The sequence below is a fragment of the Anolis carolinensis genome, chromosome 4 (genome assembly GCF_035594765.1).
Source record: "Anolis carolinensis isolate JA03-04 chromosome 4, rAnoCar3.1.pri, whole genome shotgun sequence".
NCBI classification, from domain to species: Eukaryota; Metazoa; Chordata; class Lepidosauria; order Squamata; family Dactyloidae; genus Anolis; species Anolis carolinensis.
Window position 1 is genome coordinate 18,767,028 of NC_085844.1, and position 19,201 is coordinate 18,786,228.

General features: G+C 40.7%; 1 protein-coding gene and 1 long non-coding RNA gene across 2 annotated transcripts in view; one reads left to right on the top strand and one right to left on the bottom strand.

Moving 5' to 3' along the window:
- Positions 1-9,661, bottom strand: part of deptor (DEP domain containing MTOR interacting protein) — a 70,215-nt gene extending 60,554 nt beyond the window's left edge. The window contains exons 1-2 of the mRNA XM_003224832.4: positions 9,295-9,661; positions 7,390-7,488 (exon numbers count right to left, since the gene is read on the bottom strand). Of these exons, the coding sequence (XP_003224880.2) occupies positions 7,390-7,478 (89 nt within the window). The 5' untranslated portion in view covers positions 7,479-7,488; positions 9,295-9,661. The remainder of the gene's footprint in view (positions 1-7,389; positions 7,489-9,294) is intronic.
- On the top strand, positions 9,600-14,689 carry LOC134298794 (uncharacterized). Its single transcript, XR_010005876.1, has 2 exons — positions 9,600-9,723; positions 13,319-14,689. It is a non-coding gene; the product is annotated as an uncharacterized LOC134298794 (long non-coding RNA).
- Positions 14,690-19,201: the final 4,512 nt, after the last annotated feature.

Genomic DNA, 19,201 nt, shown 5'->3' on the forward strand with positions numbered 1-19,201 from the left:
ACAAATCTTCCAGTGCAACTTTATACATGTTTGGTTCAGACATGCTAGTGTCTGAGGTGCACCCACATATAACTACTTACAGTAGAGTCTCACTTATCCAACACTCGCTTATCCAATGTTCTGGATTATCCAACGCATTTTTGTAGTCAATGTTTTCAATACATCGTGATATTTTGGTGGTAAATTTGTAAATACAATAATTACTACGTAGCATTACTGCATATTGAACTACCTTTTCTGTCAAATTTGTTGTATAACATGATGTATTGGTGCTTAATTTGTAAAATCATAACCTAATTTGATGTTTAATAGGCTTCTCCTTAATCTCTCCTTATTATCCAACATATTCACTTATCCAACATTCTTCCGGCCCATTTATGTTGGATAAGTGAGACTCTACTGTATTACATTTTTGGAATATAATGCATTTTCAGAAGTGATATACTATAGAGGTGGAATCAAACAAAATGAAAATTTCCACAACTTCGCAGAGTCTGGAAGTGAACTGTTAACAAGTAGCAAGCTTAACTGATCATTTATGGAATAATCAACTTATCAAGATAACTATTTTTAAGAAGGATTGTGACAAATAGCTGTGGCATTCGTGTATGTGATTATTTCTTCATTATCTTAAAATGTTGCTTGGGACCATTTTTGTATTCTAACTGCCTTTAAGACAAACAATGAACTAAGGAATCAGAAAAAATATCATAACAATCCTGTGTTATGTAATTGGATACATCTTAACAAGTAATAAAATTTTAAAAAATCACTAAGGGTGAGTCTATACTGTAGAATTAATGCAGTTTGACTACACTTTAACTGCCATTGCTCTGCTTAAAAGCTTCCAAAGAAGGAGCCTCCACCACATTCCAGGGCAGAGAGTTCCACTGCTGAACAGCTCTCACAGTTAGGAAGTTCTTGCTCATGTTCAGGTGGAATCTCCTTTCCTGTAGTTTGAAGCCGTTGTTCCATGTCCTAGTCTCCAGGGCAGCAGAAAACAAGCTTGCTCCCTCCTCTCTATGACTTCCCCTCACATATTTATACATGGCTATCATGTCTCCTCTCAGCCTTCTCTTCTGCAGGCTAAACATGCCCAGCTCTTTAACCCGCTCCTCATAGGGCTTGTTCTCCTGACCCTTTATCATTTTAGTTGCCTTCCTCTGGATACATTCAGGCTTGTCAACCTCCCTCTTAAATTGTGGTGCTCAGAACTATATTCACTATACACTATATTCCTATTAATGCAAGCCAAAATCCTATTGGGTTTTTTGAACTATCACATCACATTGTTGGGTTATGTTTAACTTGTTGTCCATGAGGACTCCAAGATCTTTTTCACTCGTACTGCTGTCAAGCCAGCCCCTTTCTGTATCTTTGCATTTAGAGAAGGTTAAAGACCTTGTAAACCGCACCTCCCATGATTCCATAGCATTGAGTAATTGCAGTTAAAGTGGTGTGAAACTGCATTAATTCTACAGTGTAGAATTAGTCACCACAATGCTTACTTTGCCATTCCTCTTTTCCACGAGACATTTATAGTATAGCATATAGTATAGTATGCAACACTTGCTCAAATAAACTCTCATCCAGTTATATACATTAAAACACATGTTCCATTACATCATGTCAACCAGCTGTCCTAAGGATCCTTTTTTTAAACTTCAAAGTTGACGCTATAGCAAGTGGAAGTATATTTAGTACGTGCCTATCACTATTTCTGATTCGTGCCACTTTTAACATACATTCATTCGAAGGCTTATTCCACCCTAATTCTGCATAAGTTCACTGGCCTTTTTCTTGTTAAAACTGTGAGAAAACTAGTACTTTAATAAATATTTACATAATACTTTTTGAAAGATATTAATCAAGCGATTGGAGAAATTCCCCCATGCGGAAGAGCCATGACATTTGAAAAAAAATTAGCTTAGAAAAAAAGCATGCCTGATAGAGGTGCATAAAATGGTATAGAGAAAGAGGGAAGCAAAAGGTTTCTCTTAATTCTAGAATTTAAGGGCCACCCAGTAAAGCTGGTGGGAAATACAGATAAAAAAGGTACTTTACTTGGTGCATAACTCAACTGTGGAATTCTCTGGAGCAAGATGTAGCAACGATTACTTCTAATTTCCATTTTAAAGGAGATCATAGAAATTCAAGGAAGACAAAGCTATTGATGACTATTGATGACACATTAAATCCAACATCAGAAGCAGGCTGCCTTTGAATAACACTAATCACTGGGCAATGTGATTGTCTGCTTGTGCCTTCAAGTCAATTGTTGACTTATGGTGACCCCATGAATTCCATAGACAAGGAATTTTCTTAGGCAAGGAATATGCAAAGATGGTTTGGTTAGTTCCTTTCTCTGAAAAATAGCCTACAGCACCTGGTATTTATTGGTGGTCTCCCATCCAGTTACTAACCTGAGATGACCCTACTTAGCTTTTAATCACAGACAGATTCTAGTGTGTTGTTGAAGGCTTTCATGGCTGGAATCACTGGGTTGCTGTGAGTTTTCCGGGCTGTATGGCCATATTCCAGAAGCATTATTTCCTGACATTTCACCTGCATCTATGGCACGCATCCTCAGAGGTTGTGAGGTCTGTTGGAAACTAGGCAAGTGGGGTTTATATATCAATGGAATGTCCAGGGCGGGATAAAGGACTCTTGTCTGTTTGAGGAAATTGCGAATTTTGCAACTGGCCACCTTGATTAGCATTGAATAGTAAAGATAAAGGTTTCCCCTGACGTTAAGTCCAGTCATGTCTGACTCTGGGGGTTGGTGCTCATCTCCATTTTTAAGCCGAAGAGCCGGCGTTGTCCGTAGACATCTCCAAGGTCATGTGGCTGGCATGATTGCATGGAGCACTATTACCTTCCCGCCAGAGTGGTACCTATTGATCTACTCACATTGGCATGTTTTCGAACTGCTAGGTTGGCAGAAGCTGGAGCAACAGCGGGCACTCACTCCGCTCCCGGGATTTGAACCTGGGACCTTTTGGTCTGCAAGTTCAGCAGCTCAGTGCTTTAACACACTTCGCCACCGGGGCTCCTATAGCATTTAATAGCCTTGCAGTTTCAAGGTCTGCCTGCTTACTGACTGGGGGAATCCTTTTTTGGGAGGTGTTAGCTGGCCCTGATTGTTTCCTGTCTGGAATTCCCCTGTTTCCTGAGTGTTGCGATTCTAGTGCTTTTATGGCATTCAGGCCAAACACAATGTGATGAGGAACATGCTATTACTCCCTCGTCCCCCGCAATTGCTATATTCACCTGATTATAACAAAATGAAGGGGCAAGAATATGACAATCTACTCAGGACTCTGATTTAATTCAGTAGGGATTTTATGTTCTTATCTACGTATCAAAAATACATATTTTTAAACCAAATCTGGATTAAGGAGGTCATGGCATGGAACATTTCCAAAAATAGGGCTCAACTTTAGACCAGATTTATCATGAAAATTATATATAGCAGAAATGTGTTTGTCACCAGAAGAACCTGAAGCACTATATCCTGGGCAAAACTCTTGTAAATTCTGTCAATTATCCCAAAAATGCTTTCTATTGGTAACTGGGAATTTTAGTCATATTTTAAAGCCCTTTCTGAGTGCAAAATGGCCTAGGGGCAAAAAAATGGCAATTTCCTCCATGGCCTTCAAGAAAACATTTGAGGGCACCTTTTACTCTTGGGAGACATATAGACAGCTCTTGGAGCTGCATGCAGTCCATGGACTACATTTGCCCAGCCCTGTTATAAATGAATGAATAATAAATAAAATATAAAGTATGACAGTAACAAAAATGTCTGTGTGAACCCACTTTCAACCTCACAGCTTCAGCAAAACTAGCAGCTTGATGGAATGCATTTTTACTCCATTACTCAAGTAACATATAAAATATTGATGATAACAGAAACTTCAAGGAATACAGGAAATCTATAGAAATGTCTATAAACTGACCAAGGCAGTGCTACAAAAGAGGGCTCCCTGAAATAGAGGAGAGTTTGTTAAATAGAGAACTATCTTCCACAAAGTAGGACACATGATCCTCCAGACGGCCAAATAAATAGGTTAGATCTAAAGCAAGTATCTGCCCACACTAAGTACGTATGGTATACCAGGAATGCAGTGCGTCTACCTTCCATTTATGACTGCTCTTTTTGCCTTTCACTGATCTATTATCAAAAATATCCACACAATAATGCACTGAACTGAAAAGAAAAATAGCAACAAAAATACAGAGCAAATTATATGTTGGAAAGGACATGTCTGTTTTAGTATCCGAAACATTTTCTCTGTTGGGAGGCCCATGAGGTCTCTTCCAACTCTACTATTCTAAATTCTTCTTCTGAAGTGCTGTCCAGCAATGTAAATCCGAAAGATCTGACACTCAAAAACCCAACTTTAGATCTGTTCATAGTTCATCAGTAAGAAATCACTCAAACCAGATGTGATGCCAAGAATATTCTTGAATCTCACAGCTAGGATTTTCCTTTTCTATTTCGATATACTTCTCCCAAGTGTGGGGGATCAATGTCTCTAGGAGGATCATTTCAGATCTTGGAAAATTTGTGGTTTTGGATGACAGCTCCAACAATCCCTCAGCCAGCAAGGGCACTCATTACAAAACATTACTGTATGATATCACCAATGAATGTTACCAAACTTTGTAATGACCTCATTAAGAATGCCAGTTCTCCCAGCACATAATGCTCAGCTGTGATGTGAAGTAAGTACATCTTTACCAGTGGCAATGGCTGGTCAAATCTCTCACTTTGTGCTTGCCCCAAAGCACTTTATAACCATACTATTGCACTTTAGTTTAAATGGCCCCTCCATGCTATCCCCCTCCACCAAATAGGTGGTCCATCTTATTTTATTATATTGTTACTCATTTTATGTTTTAAATTAGCTTTTATGGATTGATGTATTGTTCTGCATAATGTCATTTTATTGTGTTTTTACTCTTTGTAATGTTTTAATTGTTGTACTTTGGTTATTGTTTTCAGGTCTTTGTCCCGAGTCCCAGTTGGGAGATGGTGGCAGGCTAGAAAAATAAAGTTACTTACTTACTTACTTACACCTACATTTTCTAGAGCAGTACTATCTACTCTACAAGTCTTGAAATCTATAAGGAAAAAAGCAGATAGGCTACTTAATGCTATCTTCAGAGATGAAACAAACAAGTCACACTTTCCCAGAGAAAGGTAGCCTTTACTCCTGATCTTCACACCTAATAGGAAACTTCTTTCTGATCATTAGACTATTCAAACTAGGCAACTCTTTCCACTGCCCAAAACAATCCTTCCCAATTTTGAATCCTCATTTATTGGAACACAGGTCCCACTTGCCCCTGCTAGCATGGCCAGTGGTGGTGGGGTATGGTAGATGAAGTCCAAAACATCTGGAGGTTACTGGGTTGAAGGAAGGCTGCCTTAAGTTTTGCTCAGGTAAGGTAAAGGTAAAGGTTTCCCCTGATGTTAAGTCCAGTCGTGTCCGACTCTGGGGGTTGGTGCTCATCTCCATTTCTAAGCCAAAGAGCCGGCGTTGTCCATAGACCTCTCCAAGGTCATGTGGCCGGCATGACTGCATGGATAAATAGATGCAAATGAAGCCTAAACTCTCCCAGGAAGCCAAGATGTCTCAACTGAGACTGTCATACTTTTATCATGTTATAAAGAGACGGGGCGTGCTAGAAAAGAGAATCACACTTAGCAAAGTAATAGGAAAATAGGAAGATGGTATGCAGGCTCAAACAAGAAAACCATGATCCTGAGCAGTTCTGGTAATGATTGGGTGACTTGGAGGCCCCTCATTCGTATGGTCACCTTAAGTTGACAGTTAACAACGAAAGAAATGCATGTGTGAGTAACAATCACACTAGCTAAATAAACAGTAGAGTATCACTGTCTCAGTGAGTTTTTCCAGTGCAGAAATATTTGCTTACTCTACAAGCAGAAATTACAGGGTGGCAGGTAGCCAATGGAAAATCTGATCTTCTCTATATATTACAAGGATGGTAAAGATCATCATAATTATGCTGTCAGGTTCACATGTTAAGTTAACAGTAAAGCTTATATTACAACCCCCTCTTGGTAAGGCATCAGATCCTGTCTGGTCTTGGAACCTAAGCAGGGTCTTGGCTTCCAAGCATGCAGTTGTAGTTTCACAAGGTTTTTAGCCCTCTCTCCAAAGAGTGTATGTGCCTTACCAAAAGACAAATCCCAGAATCCCACAGCATTGACCCTTGATAGTTAAAGTGATGTCAAACTACATTAATTCTACAGTGTAGAGTAAACCAAAATCACATTGTTCATAATGGTCTGTTTTTCAGTTGGTATCAACTGTTTTATGTTTGGAGCAGCAGAAAACATGCTTTCTCAATCTTCTATATGACATCCCTTCAGACAATTAATGACGGATATCATATCACCTCTCAACTATCTCTTCTCCAAGCCAAACATACTCAACTTGTCTAAGCAATTAATCATATGGTTTCATTTCCAGACATTTGATCATCTTAGTCCTTTGAACATGTTTCAATTTATATATATTGGTTTTGAATTGTGGTGACGTACAGTTGAAAAACTATTTCAGGTGCAGTCTAACCAAAGCAGAATAGAATGGTACGATGACTTCATGCAATCTGGACATTGTACTCCTGTTGACATAGCCTAAAATTGCATTGGTTTTTTGGGCTGTCTCATCACACTGTTGACTCATCATCTGCTTGTTGTTGTGTGCCTTCAAATCCTTTCCGATTAATCCCAATGTGAACCTATCATAGTGTTTCTTGGCAAGATTTGTTCAGAGGGATTTGTGTCTTTGCCTTCCCTTGAAGCAGAGAGAGTGTGGTTAGCCCAAGGTCACCCTTTGACTTTCTATGTCCAAGCAAGGTCCCCAGAGTTGTAGTCCAGTGCTTAAACCACTAACCATACCATCTCTTATTACCTTTTACAAAATGCCTAATCCTTTTAGCAAAACAAACCAGTGATTGATTTTGTATCAGGGTTTGGACTCACACAGCTTTCTAAATGTTGGATCATACTTCTCAGCATACAAGACTATGCTGCAGTGGTTCTCAACCTGGGATGTCCAGGTGTTTTTGGCCTACAACTCCCAGAAATCCCAGCCAGTTTACCAGCTGTTAGGATTTCTGGGAGTTGAAGGCCAAAAACATCTGGGGACACCAGGTTGAGAACCACTGCTGTACTGTCTGGTGCTACTAGGAGTTCCCATCAATAGGTCTTCATGATCCCTGTCCCTGGTCTAGAATGTTCTCTTACTATGAACCCTGCCATTTGTCCCCATGCACATAAAAACTCTCTCCTCCCCTTCCTTTCTTTTGTGAAATTTGCACAAGGAGAAAAAAGAAATCAGGATTTCTTACCGTAGCTGTTCTCCTGTGAGCAGGACCTCAGCCATGTGCTCCAGTTCAGTAGCCCTCTGCTGCATGATGCTCAAATTGTTTTCCTCCATTGCTAACAACCTGGCAGGGAATAGCGAGACAATTCAAAATATGTACCAGACTTGGAAGGCATAATTTAGCAATAACTATCCAAACTTTAAAACAGGGATGTTCCTGTCCTCATAAAAAATCTGCCCCACCAAATGAAATTTTATTTTCATACCCTAAGGACTTTTTAAATTGGATCATACGAGAAAAATATATCCACATTTCCTCACAAGAATGTTCAGAAAACAACAAAAGCAATGTATATACAAACAAAAGGATTTCCATATATTCTCCCCCGCCCCTTTCTGGTGTCTCCTATTGTCAACACTTTATTATTTCTGTACTCATCTCCTACTTATACGTATCTATCCCGTTTCACTGTTTTCATACCCTAAGGCAGTGGTTCTCAACCTTCCTAACGCTGCAACCTTTTAATACAGTTCCTCATGTTGTGGTGACCCCCAACCATAAAATTATTTTCGTTGCTACGTCATAACTGTAATTTTGATAAGATTACAAATCATAATGTAAATATCTGATATGAAGGGTGTATTTTCATTCACTGGACCAAATTTAGCACAAATACCCATACACTCTAATTTGAATACTGGTGGGGTGGGGTGGCGGAATTTATTTTGTCATTTGGGAGTTGTAGTTGCTGGGATTTATAGTTAACCTACAATCAAAGAGCATTCTGAACTCCACCAACAATGGGATTGAACCAAACTTGGCACACAGAACTCCCATGGCCAACAGAAAATACTGGAAGGGTTTGGTGGGCATTGGCCTTGAGTTTTGGAGTTGTAGTTCACCTACATCCAGAGAGCACTGTGGACTCAAACAATGATGGATCTGGACCAAACTTGGCGCGAATACTCAATATGCCCAAATTTGAAAACTGGTGGAGTTTGGGGATAATACACCTTAATATTTGGGAGTTGCAGTTGCTGGGATTTATAGTTCACCTACAAAGGGGCTCCTAAGACCATCAGAAATATGTGCTGAGCATTATGTGCTGGGAGAACTGGCATTCTTAATGAGGTCATTACAAAGTTTGGTAACATTCATGGCCATTCGGTCCAAAACGCTCACAGCAACCCAGTGATTCTGGCTATGAAAGCCTTCGACAACACAGTCTCTTTTGTACACCTTCAATAGTAGTAGTAGTAGTAGTAGTAGTAGTAATAATAATTTCTTCTGGATTTCAACAATATCAATGGTTATAATAATAGTCCAGTCCAGCTTCTTTTGTCCACTTTCTGGACATAAGCAATAATAATAATAATAATAATTATCATTATTATTATAGTCAAAATAATTTCTTTTGTCCACCTTGTGGACATCAATAACCACAACACTGGTCAAACTGGATTTCTTTTTCCCACCTTCAGGACCTTAGCAACAATGACATCATCCTCACAATTAATAACAACAATGTGCCAGTTTTGTACTCCTTCTGAACAGCAATAGTAGCAACAATAGCCTGAATCCTATTACTGTAGTTGGTTCCAGCTAGAACACACCCACCAAATCAATTGCTGAGTGGTGAGCCAAGAGATAGCAAAATCCCATTGATTTAGTGGGAGGAACAGGATACAGGTAATAAATAATAATAATGGTGGTGGTGGTGGTTTGATTCTTTAACCTGCTTCTAATTCCCTTCCAGTTTGCTTGCAGTTGCTGTCCAGCCTCTTCTTCGTGGTATTTTTTAACCACCAAGGAAAAAAGCAATGCAAGGAATAGATCTGTCGCTAACATAACATTGGATCTCCGGAGGGGCATTGGCAGGAGGAAACGCAAAGCCAAAATGCTCTTATTTCCTTCTCCCCGTGGACTCACCTGGATGGCAGGAGGGGAGCAGGCCCTTCCTTCTTTCTTCCTTCCCTTTGCAAAGCCTTCCTCCTGCTTGGGCTGGGGACAGGTCTGGGATGCAGCAAAGCCCAGCCTAACCTCTCCGGCGCGCAAGGCAGCGGCGTCCCTCTCCGTCCAGCTCCAAAGCCATCCTCCCAGTGCCTGTCAGTGTCAAATGTGTGTCATCCCGACGCGGCTCGCTGTCAAACAGCAAACTGGTTCAGCTCCAGGTCACAAGAGGAAGGGGCAAAGGGCAGAGTGGAGCGGTCTGTGGGTCCAACGAGGAGCAACGAGGCTGCGACTCTGCCCGAAAAGAGGAGAAAGGCGAGGAGGAGGCGCGCCTGCTTTCCTGCCTGCCTTTTGCAAGATCCAGCTGCTGCTTTGCCAAAGCGAGGAGGAGCCACGAAAGATTTCTGGGTTGGTTTTCTGTCTCTTCTCCTTCTCTCGCCCCTCCCTCTGCTTCCTGGGCTGGATCTACACACTGTCATATAATTAACCGCATTGCACTGGATCATATGGCAGTGTGGATCCAGCCCGGGTCTTCTGCTCCTCTCCAAAAGCGGGCCAAGAGAAGAGCGCCTCCGTTGTCAATCCGAGGTATTCAGGGTCTTGGGTTGCTCTGAATTTGTGCCAAAAGATCTCAGCTGGCATTTGGAAACAATAAGGTAAAGGTTTTCCTCTGACGTTAAGTCCAGTCATGTCTGACTCTGGGCATTGGTGCTCATCTCCATTTCTAAGCCGAAGGGCCGGCGAGCCGGCGTTGTCCGTAGACACCTCCAAGGTCATGTGGCCGGCATGACTGCATGGAGCGCCGTTACCTTCCCGCCGGAGCGGTACCTATTGATCTACTCACATTGGCATGTTTTCGAACTGCTAGGTTGGCAGGAGCTGGAGCTAACAGTGGCCGCTCATGCCGCTCCCGGGGTTTGAACCTGGGACCTTTCGGTTTCCCGCTCAGTGCTTTAACGCACTTTGCCACCGGGGCTCCATAGGCATTGACAAAATTACGATCTGCCAACTGCAAAAGGCCACCCTACTGGGATCTGCACACATCATCCGAAAATACATCACACAGTCCTAGACACTTGGGAATGGTTCGACTTGTGATTTTGTGATACAAAATCCAGCATATCTATCTTGTTTGCTGTGTCATAATAAAATAATCATCATCATCATCATCTTTGTGTTGTTGAAAGATTTCATGGCCAGAATATCTGGATTGCTGTAAGTTTTCTGGGCTGTATGGCCATGTTCCAGAAGCATTCTCTCCTGACATTTCACCCACATCTATGGCAGGCATCCTCAGAGGTTGTGAGGTAGGTATATTGGAAACTAAGCAAGGGAGGTTTATACACCTGCACCTTCCACAGATGTATAAACTCCACTTGCCTAGTTTCCAACAGGCCTCACAACCTCTGAGGATGCCTGCCATAAGTGTGGGAGAAACATCAGGAGATATTGTTTCTGGGACATGGCCATACAGCCCGGAAAACTCACAGCAACCCAATCATCATCATCATCATAATCATCATAATATTTATTTATATTCTGCCCTCTCTCCCGGAGGGGACTCAAAGTGGATTACAACAAAAGATGGCAAACATTCAATGCCAGATCAATAATAAACAATAATTAATTAATAATTAATGCCATTTCTAGATGTTCTGGTCATCCGCAAACCCAATCAACAATTGGGCCACACAGTTTACAGAAAACCTACACACACAGATAGATACCTTCATAAAAACTCCAACCATCACCCAAGTCAAAGAAGAAGCACAATAAAAGCCTTGACAGACCGTGCACAAAGAATCTGCGAACCTCACCTCCTCCACGGTGAACTAAATAATCTAAACCGGGCTCTACAGGCCAATGGATCCTCCACCACAGACATCAGAAGAGCTGCAAGGCCAAGAACAAGCCATGAGAGTCAAGACAAAGATCCACCCAGAGGAAAGGTGTTCTTACCATACATCAAGGGAACCACTGACCACATAGGCAAACTGATGAAGAAGCACAACCTACAAACTATCTACAGACCCACAAAGAAAATCCAAGAAATGCTACGGTCAGCGAAAGACAAGAGGGATCCTCTCTCTTCTGCAGGAGTCTACCGGACACCATGCAGCTGTGGACAAGTCTACATAGGGACCACCAAACGCAGCATTGCCCAAACAAGAGTCAAAGAACATGAAAGGCACTGCAGACTAATTCAACCAGAGAAATCAGCCATAGCAGAGCACTTGATGAACCAGCCTGGACACAGGATATTATTTGAGAACACAGAAATGCTGGACCACTCCAACAACTATCATGTCAGACTACACAGGGAAGCCACTGAAATCCACAAGCATGTGGACAACTTCAACAGAAAGGAGGAAACCATGAAAATGAACAAAATCTGGCTACCAGTATTAAAAAAACTCTAAAATCAAAACAGTAGATGGGAACCAACACTCTGAGGGCAGAGGACAGCTAATGACTGAACAAAGGATGCCCCCAGGCAAGAGACAAAAACCTTTCCAATGCTAATTAGGGTGATTAACTGAAACATTAATGCTGGCTTCCCAGTGACAAAGGACTCTTGCCACACCCTGGACTCTCCACAGATATGTATATTTTTTCCTTTCCTTACCTATCCATACCTCACAACCTCTGAGGATGCCTGCCATAGATGTGGGCAAAACGTCAGGAGAGAATACTTCTGGAACATGGCCACACAGCCCGAAAGACATACAACAACCCTGAAACTGTGACAGTTAAAGTATAGTGCAGAAATACTCCCAGATAGTTGCCATATGCCTCTTTATTGAGGGCTTAAAGAATTGTCCCTTCAAACAGGCTGAACAAGATGCCACAAAATACCGTATTTCTGAAGCACGAGAGGCATAGATATTCCACAAATTATGCAAAATTTGAGATTCAAGTAACTTTTTAAATTTTAACCATTGTTGCTAGGCATTTTATATGGTTGAAATCAATTTAGGATTGTGGATGCATTCTGAAAGAGAAACAAAATAGAGATTTTCATAAAGTCCTTCATAAAGTAGTCTGTGTCTTCACAGGTCATAGTAAAACCCATCGTTTTGGCCCCCAAACCTGCCCTTGACTTATACATAAGGTAAAGTTTTCTTAAAATATATCTATCTTTCAATACCCATCTAAATGGGTGATCCCAAATGTCTTTCCCCAGGCATGCCAGCAAAATGGTCGCAAAATGTAAGGCAAATCTACTGCCAAGTTCCTGAAACAAAGGGGAGTGGCAGGGAAGGATTTCGTCCTGCTATAGCCCAGAGACACAATGTCAGTTTTTAAAAGAATGAAGTGCTATATGGCTCTAAGATTATTGTCTGCATGAGACCAAACTAAATTCGTGCTTCAAGAAAGGGTATGTGTTTGAGCATTAAAAATTAGTTACATTTTTTCAGATGTTGTTCCACTTAATGAGGGCAGAAACTTCCTGGAGGAGGCCGATATCATTTCTTCACACTTTCTGTGTGCTGACAAATGTATGTTCACTCTCACCTGCCCACAATATTCAGACTTACCTACCTTCTTTCCATGGTTTTAACACACGGCTGTGCAGCTGTAACAGAATTTTCCCCTAGTTCTGACAATCTCAAAATCAAACACATGGTAAGTGTTTAAGTGGCAAAATCCTAACAGCTGTGTTTTAATGTTAACATTTATTGTAAAGGTATCTGTACAATGAAGGACAAGCGTCTTATACATTCCATGTAACAAAGAGAATGCAATCATAATATTGCAGTTACAAGCTATCAACACTGAAATGCAAGAGTCCAATAGGGTAAAGGTTAAGGTTTTCCCCTGACATTAAGTTTAGTTGTGTCTGACTCTGGGGGGTTGGTGCTCATCTCCATTTCTAAGCCGAAGAGTTGCCTGTAGACACCTCCAAGGTCATATGACCGGCATGACTGCATGGAGTGCTGTTACCTTCCCACCAAACGGTACCTATTGATCTACTCACATTTGCATGTTTTCAAATTGCTAGGTTGACAGAAGCTGGGGCTAACAGCAGGAGCTCACCCCGCCCCCCGGATTCGAACCACCAACCTTTCAGTCAGCAAGTTCAGCAGCTCAGAGGTTTAGCCTGATGAGCCACCGAGGGCTCCAAGAGTCCAGTGCAATACAGGAAATCCTTATTATATTTGTCCGTCATGAAAACATGAAATCCTAAATTTCAAAATAGAAAGGAGGCCAACTCATACAGGCAGTTCCCGAGTTACAAACATAACTCAGGAAACCTCAAATTTCATGATTTCATAGAGAAAAGCCATGTCAGTTAAATGACTCGTAGTTAAAAACGGAGCTGAGACTACAGAAAGTGAGAGGAATCTATTCCCCAGAAGGAAAATTCACTCCTGAAAGAATTATTATCATGGGGAAAAGGGGTCTCAACTGAAGCTTTCTCTCCAGTCCTTGTTTCCACAACAAGCCACATTTTTCAAAATCCAATGATCACAGGGACAGAAAGTGAGGTGAAATCTTTCCTATGCTACCGAAAGCACCGTCTGCCTGTCTGTCTGTTTGGCTGGAGTTACACTTAAAAATGTACCTGATCCGCCTTACATACAAATTCAACTCAAGAATAAACCGACAGAACCTTTATTGTTTGCAAATTGGGGACTGCCTGTACTGTATTATATTTTCTTCTCCCTCTTTGTTTTTCATCTTTAAGGCCTTCACATTACAGTTTGAGTATCTCTTATCTGAAATGTTTAGGACCAGAAGTTTTCTGGATTATTTTTTTTTTGTGATTGTGGAATATCTATATTTGGACATAACAAGTTGTCTTGGAGATAGGACCCAAGTTTGAAAACAAAATTCCTTTATCTTTGATATACAGCATTGTATACATGGCATGGCCTGAGGGCTGTAGCACAGGCTGGTTAGTAGCCAGCTGCAATTAATCACTTTGACCAAGAGGTCATGAGTTCGAGGCCAGCCCGTGGCGGAATGAGCACCCAACCATGAAAATAAAATAATAGCCCTTGATCGTTGCTGACCTAAGCAACCTGAAAGATAGTTGCATCTATCAAGTAGGAAATTTAGGTGCCACTTATATGTGGGGAGGCTAATTTAACTAATTTACGACACCCTAAAAAATCATCCAGCAAGCGTTTGGAAAGAGGAAGTTTCCGTCACAGTGGATGATGAAGCAGCTGCTCCCCTGTGGCCGGAATCAAGCATATCCTCAGGAAGCTGGAAGCTGGAGAATGTTGCCTCTGCATCTGTCTCTGTTCTATGTTATATGGCATTGAATGTTTGTCTCATATGTGTACAATGTGATCCACCCTGAGTCCCCTTCGGGGTGAGAAGGGCGGAATACTGTAAATAAATAAATAACTGTATACATTTTTAATATTTTTGTGCATGAACCAGTTTATGTACACAACCATCAGAAAGCAAAGGTGCCACTATCATCCACACATGTGGATAATTTTGGATTCTGGAGTACTCCAGAATTCTGGACAAGGGATGCTCAACCAGTAACATAATGTGCTGCATGGCCAATATAGCTACACCTGGATACAAGTCCAAATAATGTATCCAATTAGCAAAATTGTCTTTAAATCTTGTACCTTAAAGAAGAGCTTTCCTAACTGTGTGTCATAACGTGTTTATGTGTCTGCTGCAGTGTGTGTGTTGCACAAATGTAATTAGAACCTTCTGAGTCTATATGAAATAAGCAGTACTTAATGTTTTTAAAAAATATAAATGAAAGTTTTTCATGAGAAATACTGTATCCCCATACATTCAATTTTTATTTTTTGTGTCTGTAGCGAAGCTTGCTAGTAAAACTGAATTACTTTGTTGTGAAACAAAGCATATCTAAAAAGCGTGTCCTCAACATAAAAGTTTGGAAAACTCTGCCTTAGAGACAAATACATTTATTATAGGATGAGCTCTATGGACCCATAAGAACAGATGCTATCAACCTGAAAGTCTTTTTCACCTAAACAATAACACGTTGTAACATTTTAAAAAATTGTGTTCCTGGTTTAAAAGTATTATTTCCTGTTTAATTGTGCAGTCCTTACTTTGAAAGTAGTTGTTCTACTCCAGAAACTTCATTTTTGTGGCTGCCACAAACTATGTTGAATTGGTTGAGACTTAATGAGATATTCATTGAAAAGCTATAGCAAAATGTGCTGCGGGATATCCTGCAAAAACAAAGGTTTCGCAGTTTAATAAACTTTTTTTTCCATGATTTTTTGATAGATCCAATTAGGAAATGACATTTCTAACCCAGGATCAAAAATTGTGTTACATAGTCTTATATGATACCACTTTAACTGACATGGCTCTCATGAAATTGTAAGGTTTGTAGTTTCCCGAGTTATTTGACATTTCTGGCCTGGCAGTTCTACTATTCACCGAATTACAAAGCTGCAGCAAACAGCTATAGTAGACAAAAAGAGTGTTGAAATGCCATAACCGAATAATGCAAGAAATCTCTTGGGAGAAAGGCATGGATAGTGCTCTGGTTGCTGAGTTCAAAAGCAAAAGTGTGGGACTGAAGATGCCATCTTATTTGTGCTTAGTAACAAAGACTTTGGAGGTGCATTTCAACCTTTTCAAATGGGGAAAAACTGAACAAAAATGGAGAAACAAGCAAACCGGGGTGTCATATAGGAGAAAACATGACCACCTAGGAAACCAAAGATGGCTGGTCTGGACTTTCAGTGTGGCCAAATTCAGCCCCCAAAGTTATCATTCCCTCCTCTTATTTCTTTTTTTCAGGGACAAATCTGAATCTTCAGGGCTTTTCCATACAGCCATATAACCCAAAATATCAAGGCAGAAAATCCCACAATATCTGCTTTGATTTAGGTTATCTGAATCCACACTGCTATATATTCCAGTTCAAAGCAAAAAATGTGGGATTTTATTCAGATGTGGAAGGGGCATCAGATTACTGAAGGTTAACATCCGAAGTCTCCTTGACGAGGTTGTTCCACCACAATAGGATCTGATGCCGACGATCCCATCGCTGAATATAGCCTCTGTTCTTTCTGTCTCGAAAGTACATTTGATAACACACTCTTCGCAAGCCAATCATGCCTAAACAAGTTTAAGCGATATCCTGTGGTTAAGAATGAACCACATCAAGTTTTCGGGCCAAGCTGCACTAAACATGCAATACAGCTACACAGTTAGGACAATTTTCAACATTTTTTCTCTCTCTTTCTCCAAAGATTGAATCTATTTCGAGAGAAGTCAATTTATGATGCTTATCTCCATCAAGGCATTCTGAGTTTTTGCTAAAAACAGCCTTGGCATAATAGAATAGGGATGAAAAGCCAAGAAAGGCCAAAATCTTGCATCAGGGACATAGATATGGAGACAAAACCCTGTCTCCAGCACTATCCCAATACTCCCAATACTATCCACCCAGAACCTAACATTTAAAAAGTGTAGCAATCTCCTCTTTCTTTTTATACCTGCCATGGATTTAACCATCTACAACTATCTATCTATATCTCAAACCTTGAGCTTCTCATTTTATATAAGGCATGCCTGGGGGAAAACAACTAGGATTTTACTATATTATTGTATATAATGGGGCATGAGCATGCACAGAGTTTTGCGTGGTTTTGGGACTAAACCCCAAGGGCCCACTATAGAGAGAACAGTCCTGGATTTGTTGTTGTTATTATTATTGTGTCAGAAACTAATTGAGAATATACTGCAAATCGCTTCGGGTGTGAGAGAATCTGCCATCTACAAAGATGTTGCCCAGGGAATGCCTGGCTGTCTTACCATCCTGCTGGGAGGCTGTTTTCATGTCCCCGCATGGAAAGCTGGGGCTGGCAGATGGGAGCTCACCCTGTCTCACGGATTTTAACCACCGACAGTCAGATGTTCAGGTCAACAGTTCAGCCAGCATAAGGGTTTAACCCATTATGCCACTGAAGTTCCTATTATTCTTATTCTCTCCTGCAGGAGACTCTCCTGCAAAGCGTCTTAACATAAAAGCATAACATCTTAACATGAAAGCATAAAAGCATTGACGTACCAATGTAGAAACCAAGGGGCAAAACAAATTAAAAATAAAATAATAAATTAAGGGAAAGGTAAAGGTTTTCCCCTGATATTAAGTCTAGCTGTGTCTGACTCTAGGGGTTGGTGCTCATCTAAATTTCTAAGACGAAGAGCCGGCGTTGTCCATAAACACCTCCAAGGTCATGTGGTTGGCATGACTGCATGAAGCGCCGTTACCTTCCCACCAGAGCGATACCTATTGATCTACTCACATTTGCATGTTTTTGAACTGCTAGGTTGGCAGAAGCTTGGGCTAACAGCAGAAACTCACCTCGCATCCTGGATTCGAACTGCTGACCTTTGGGTCAGCAAATTCAGCAGCTCAGCTGTTTAACCCACTGTGCCACTGGGCTTTATTTTATTGATATAAATACAAATAAAATTAAAAAAAATCTAATGTAGACAAACAATTAAGGACGCTTCTACACAGCTGTATAAAACCCAGATTATCTGTTTTGAACTGGATTATATGACAGTGTGGACTCTGATAATTCAGTTCAAAGCGGATAATGTGGATTATCTGCCTTGATATTCTGGATTATATGGCTATGTAGAAGGGCCCTGTGTGACAACAGACAGGGAAGCTGGTCCATTCCTCACCTGCTGGCCTCTTTGATATCTGAAATAAAATTGAAAATAGCATTTATTTATTTATTACAATATTTATATCCCACCCTTCTCACCCAATAGGGGACTCAGGGCTGCTTACAATAAAACACATATATAAAATTGTACAATACATTGTGAATCAATTAAAAAGTTATTAAATTACATTAGACATTCATAAAAACACTTATAAAATACAGATGGGCATGTTTGACTCTATTACTATTATTATTGTTTCTTTATACTCCAGTTACTCGCTTCACATAGGTGAAGTGATCATGAAAGAAAAGCAACAAGGTGGGAAAAAAATGGCATGCATTCTACTTGACTCCAGGCAAAGAGTTATTTGCAACAAGCAAGCAAGGATTCCTATCAGGTTACCTCTGGAGCCAGGCAAGATAGTAATTAGCAACTGAAAAACGTCATAACAAAAGTATAGTGTAACTAATCCTTCCAACATCGGTTTATGTTCAACACGACAATAATATTTACACAGTGACGTAATCCCGTGTTGCAGACTACAAGCCATAACAGAAAAATAAAGGTTGGTATTTATCTAAAAATTCAATATCCCTAATTGCAGGAGAAATCGAATGTAGAGTAGATCATGGTTACCAAGTTCTATGTATGTTTTGGACCAGCCTGCCCTCATGTGGTCTTATTCAAGTATTACTGAGCAATTTCAGGGTTACTGATCAGAACAGTCAGAAAGAGAATGACTGCCATATAAAATCCAAATTATCTGCTTTGAATTGGATTATAATGTGTCTACACCAGACATGGGCAAACTTGGGCCCTCTGGGTGTTTTGGACTTCAACTCCCACAATTCCTAACAGCCAGTAGGCTGTTAGGAATTGTGGGAGTTGAAGTCCAAAACACCCAGAGGGCCCAAGTTTGCCCATGCCTGGTGTAGACACATTATAATCCGGTTCAAAACAGATAATGTGGGTTATCTCCTTTGCTCATCTGGATTATATTGCAGTGTAGAAGAGGCCCAGGACTTGGAAGGGCAGCTATGAAGGAACTAGACAAGATCTCAAAGAGTCAAGATTAAAGCAGAAGGTCGGGAGTGCTTTGATTGTGCTTTTCCATCTGTCGGGAGTGCTTTGATTGTGCTTTTCCTGCATAGCAGAATGGGGTTGGACTAGATGGCCTTTGGGGGTCTCTCCCAACTCTATACCAGTGAATAAAAAAAATTAAGGTTGTCCATGTGATTATTAA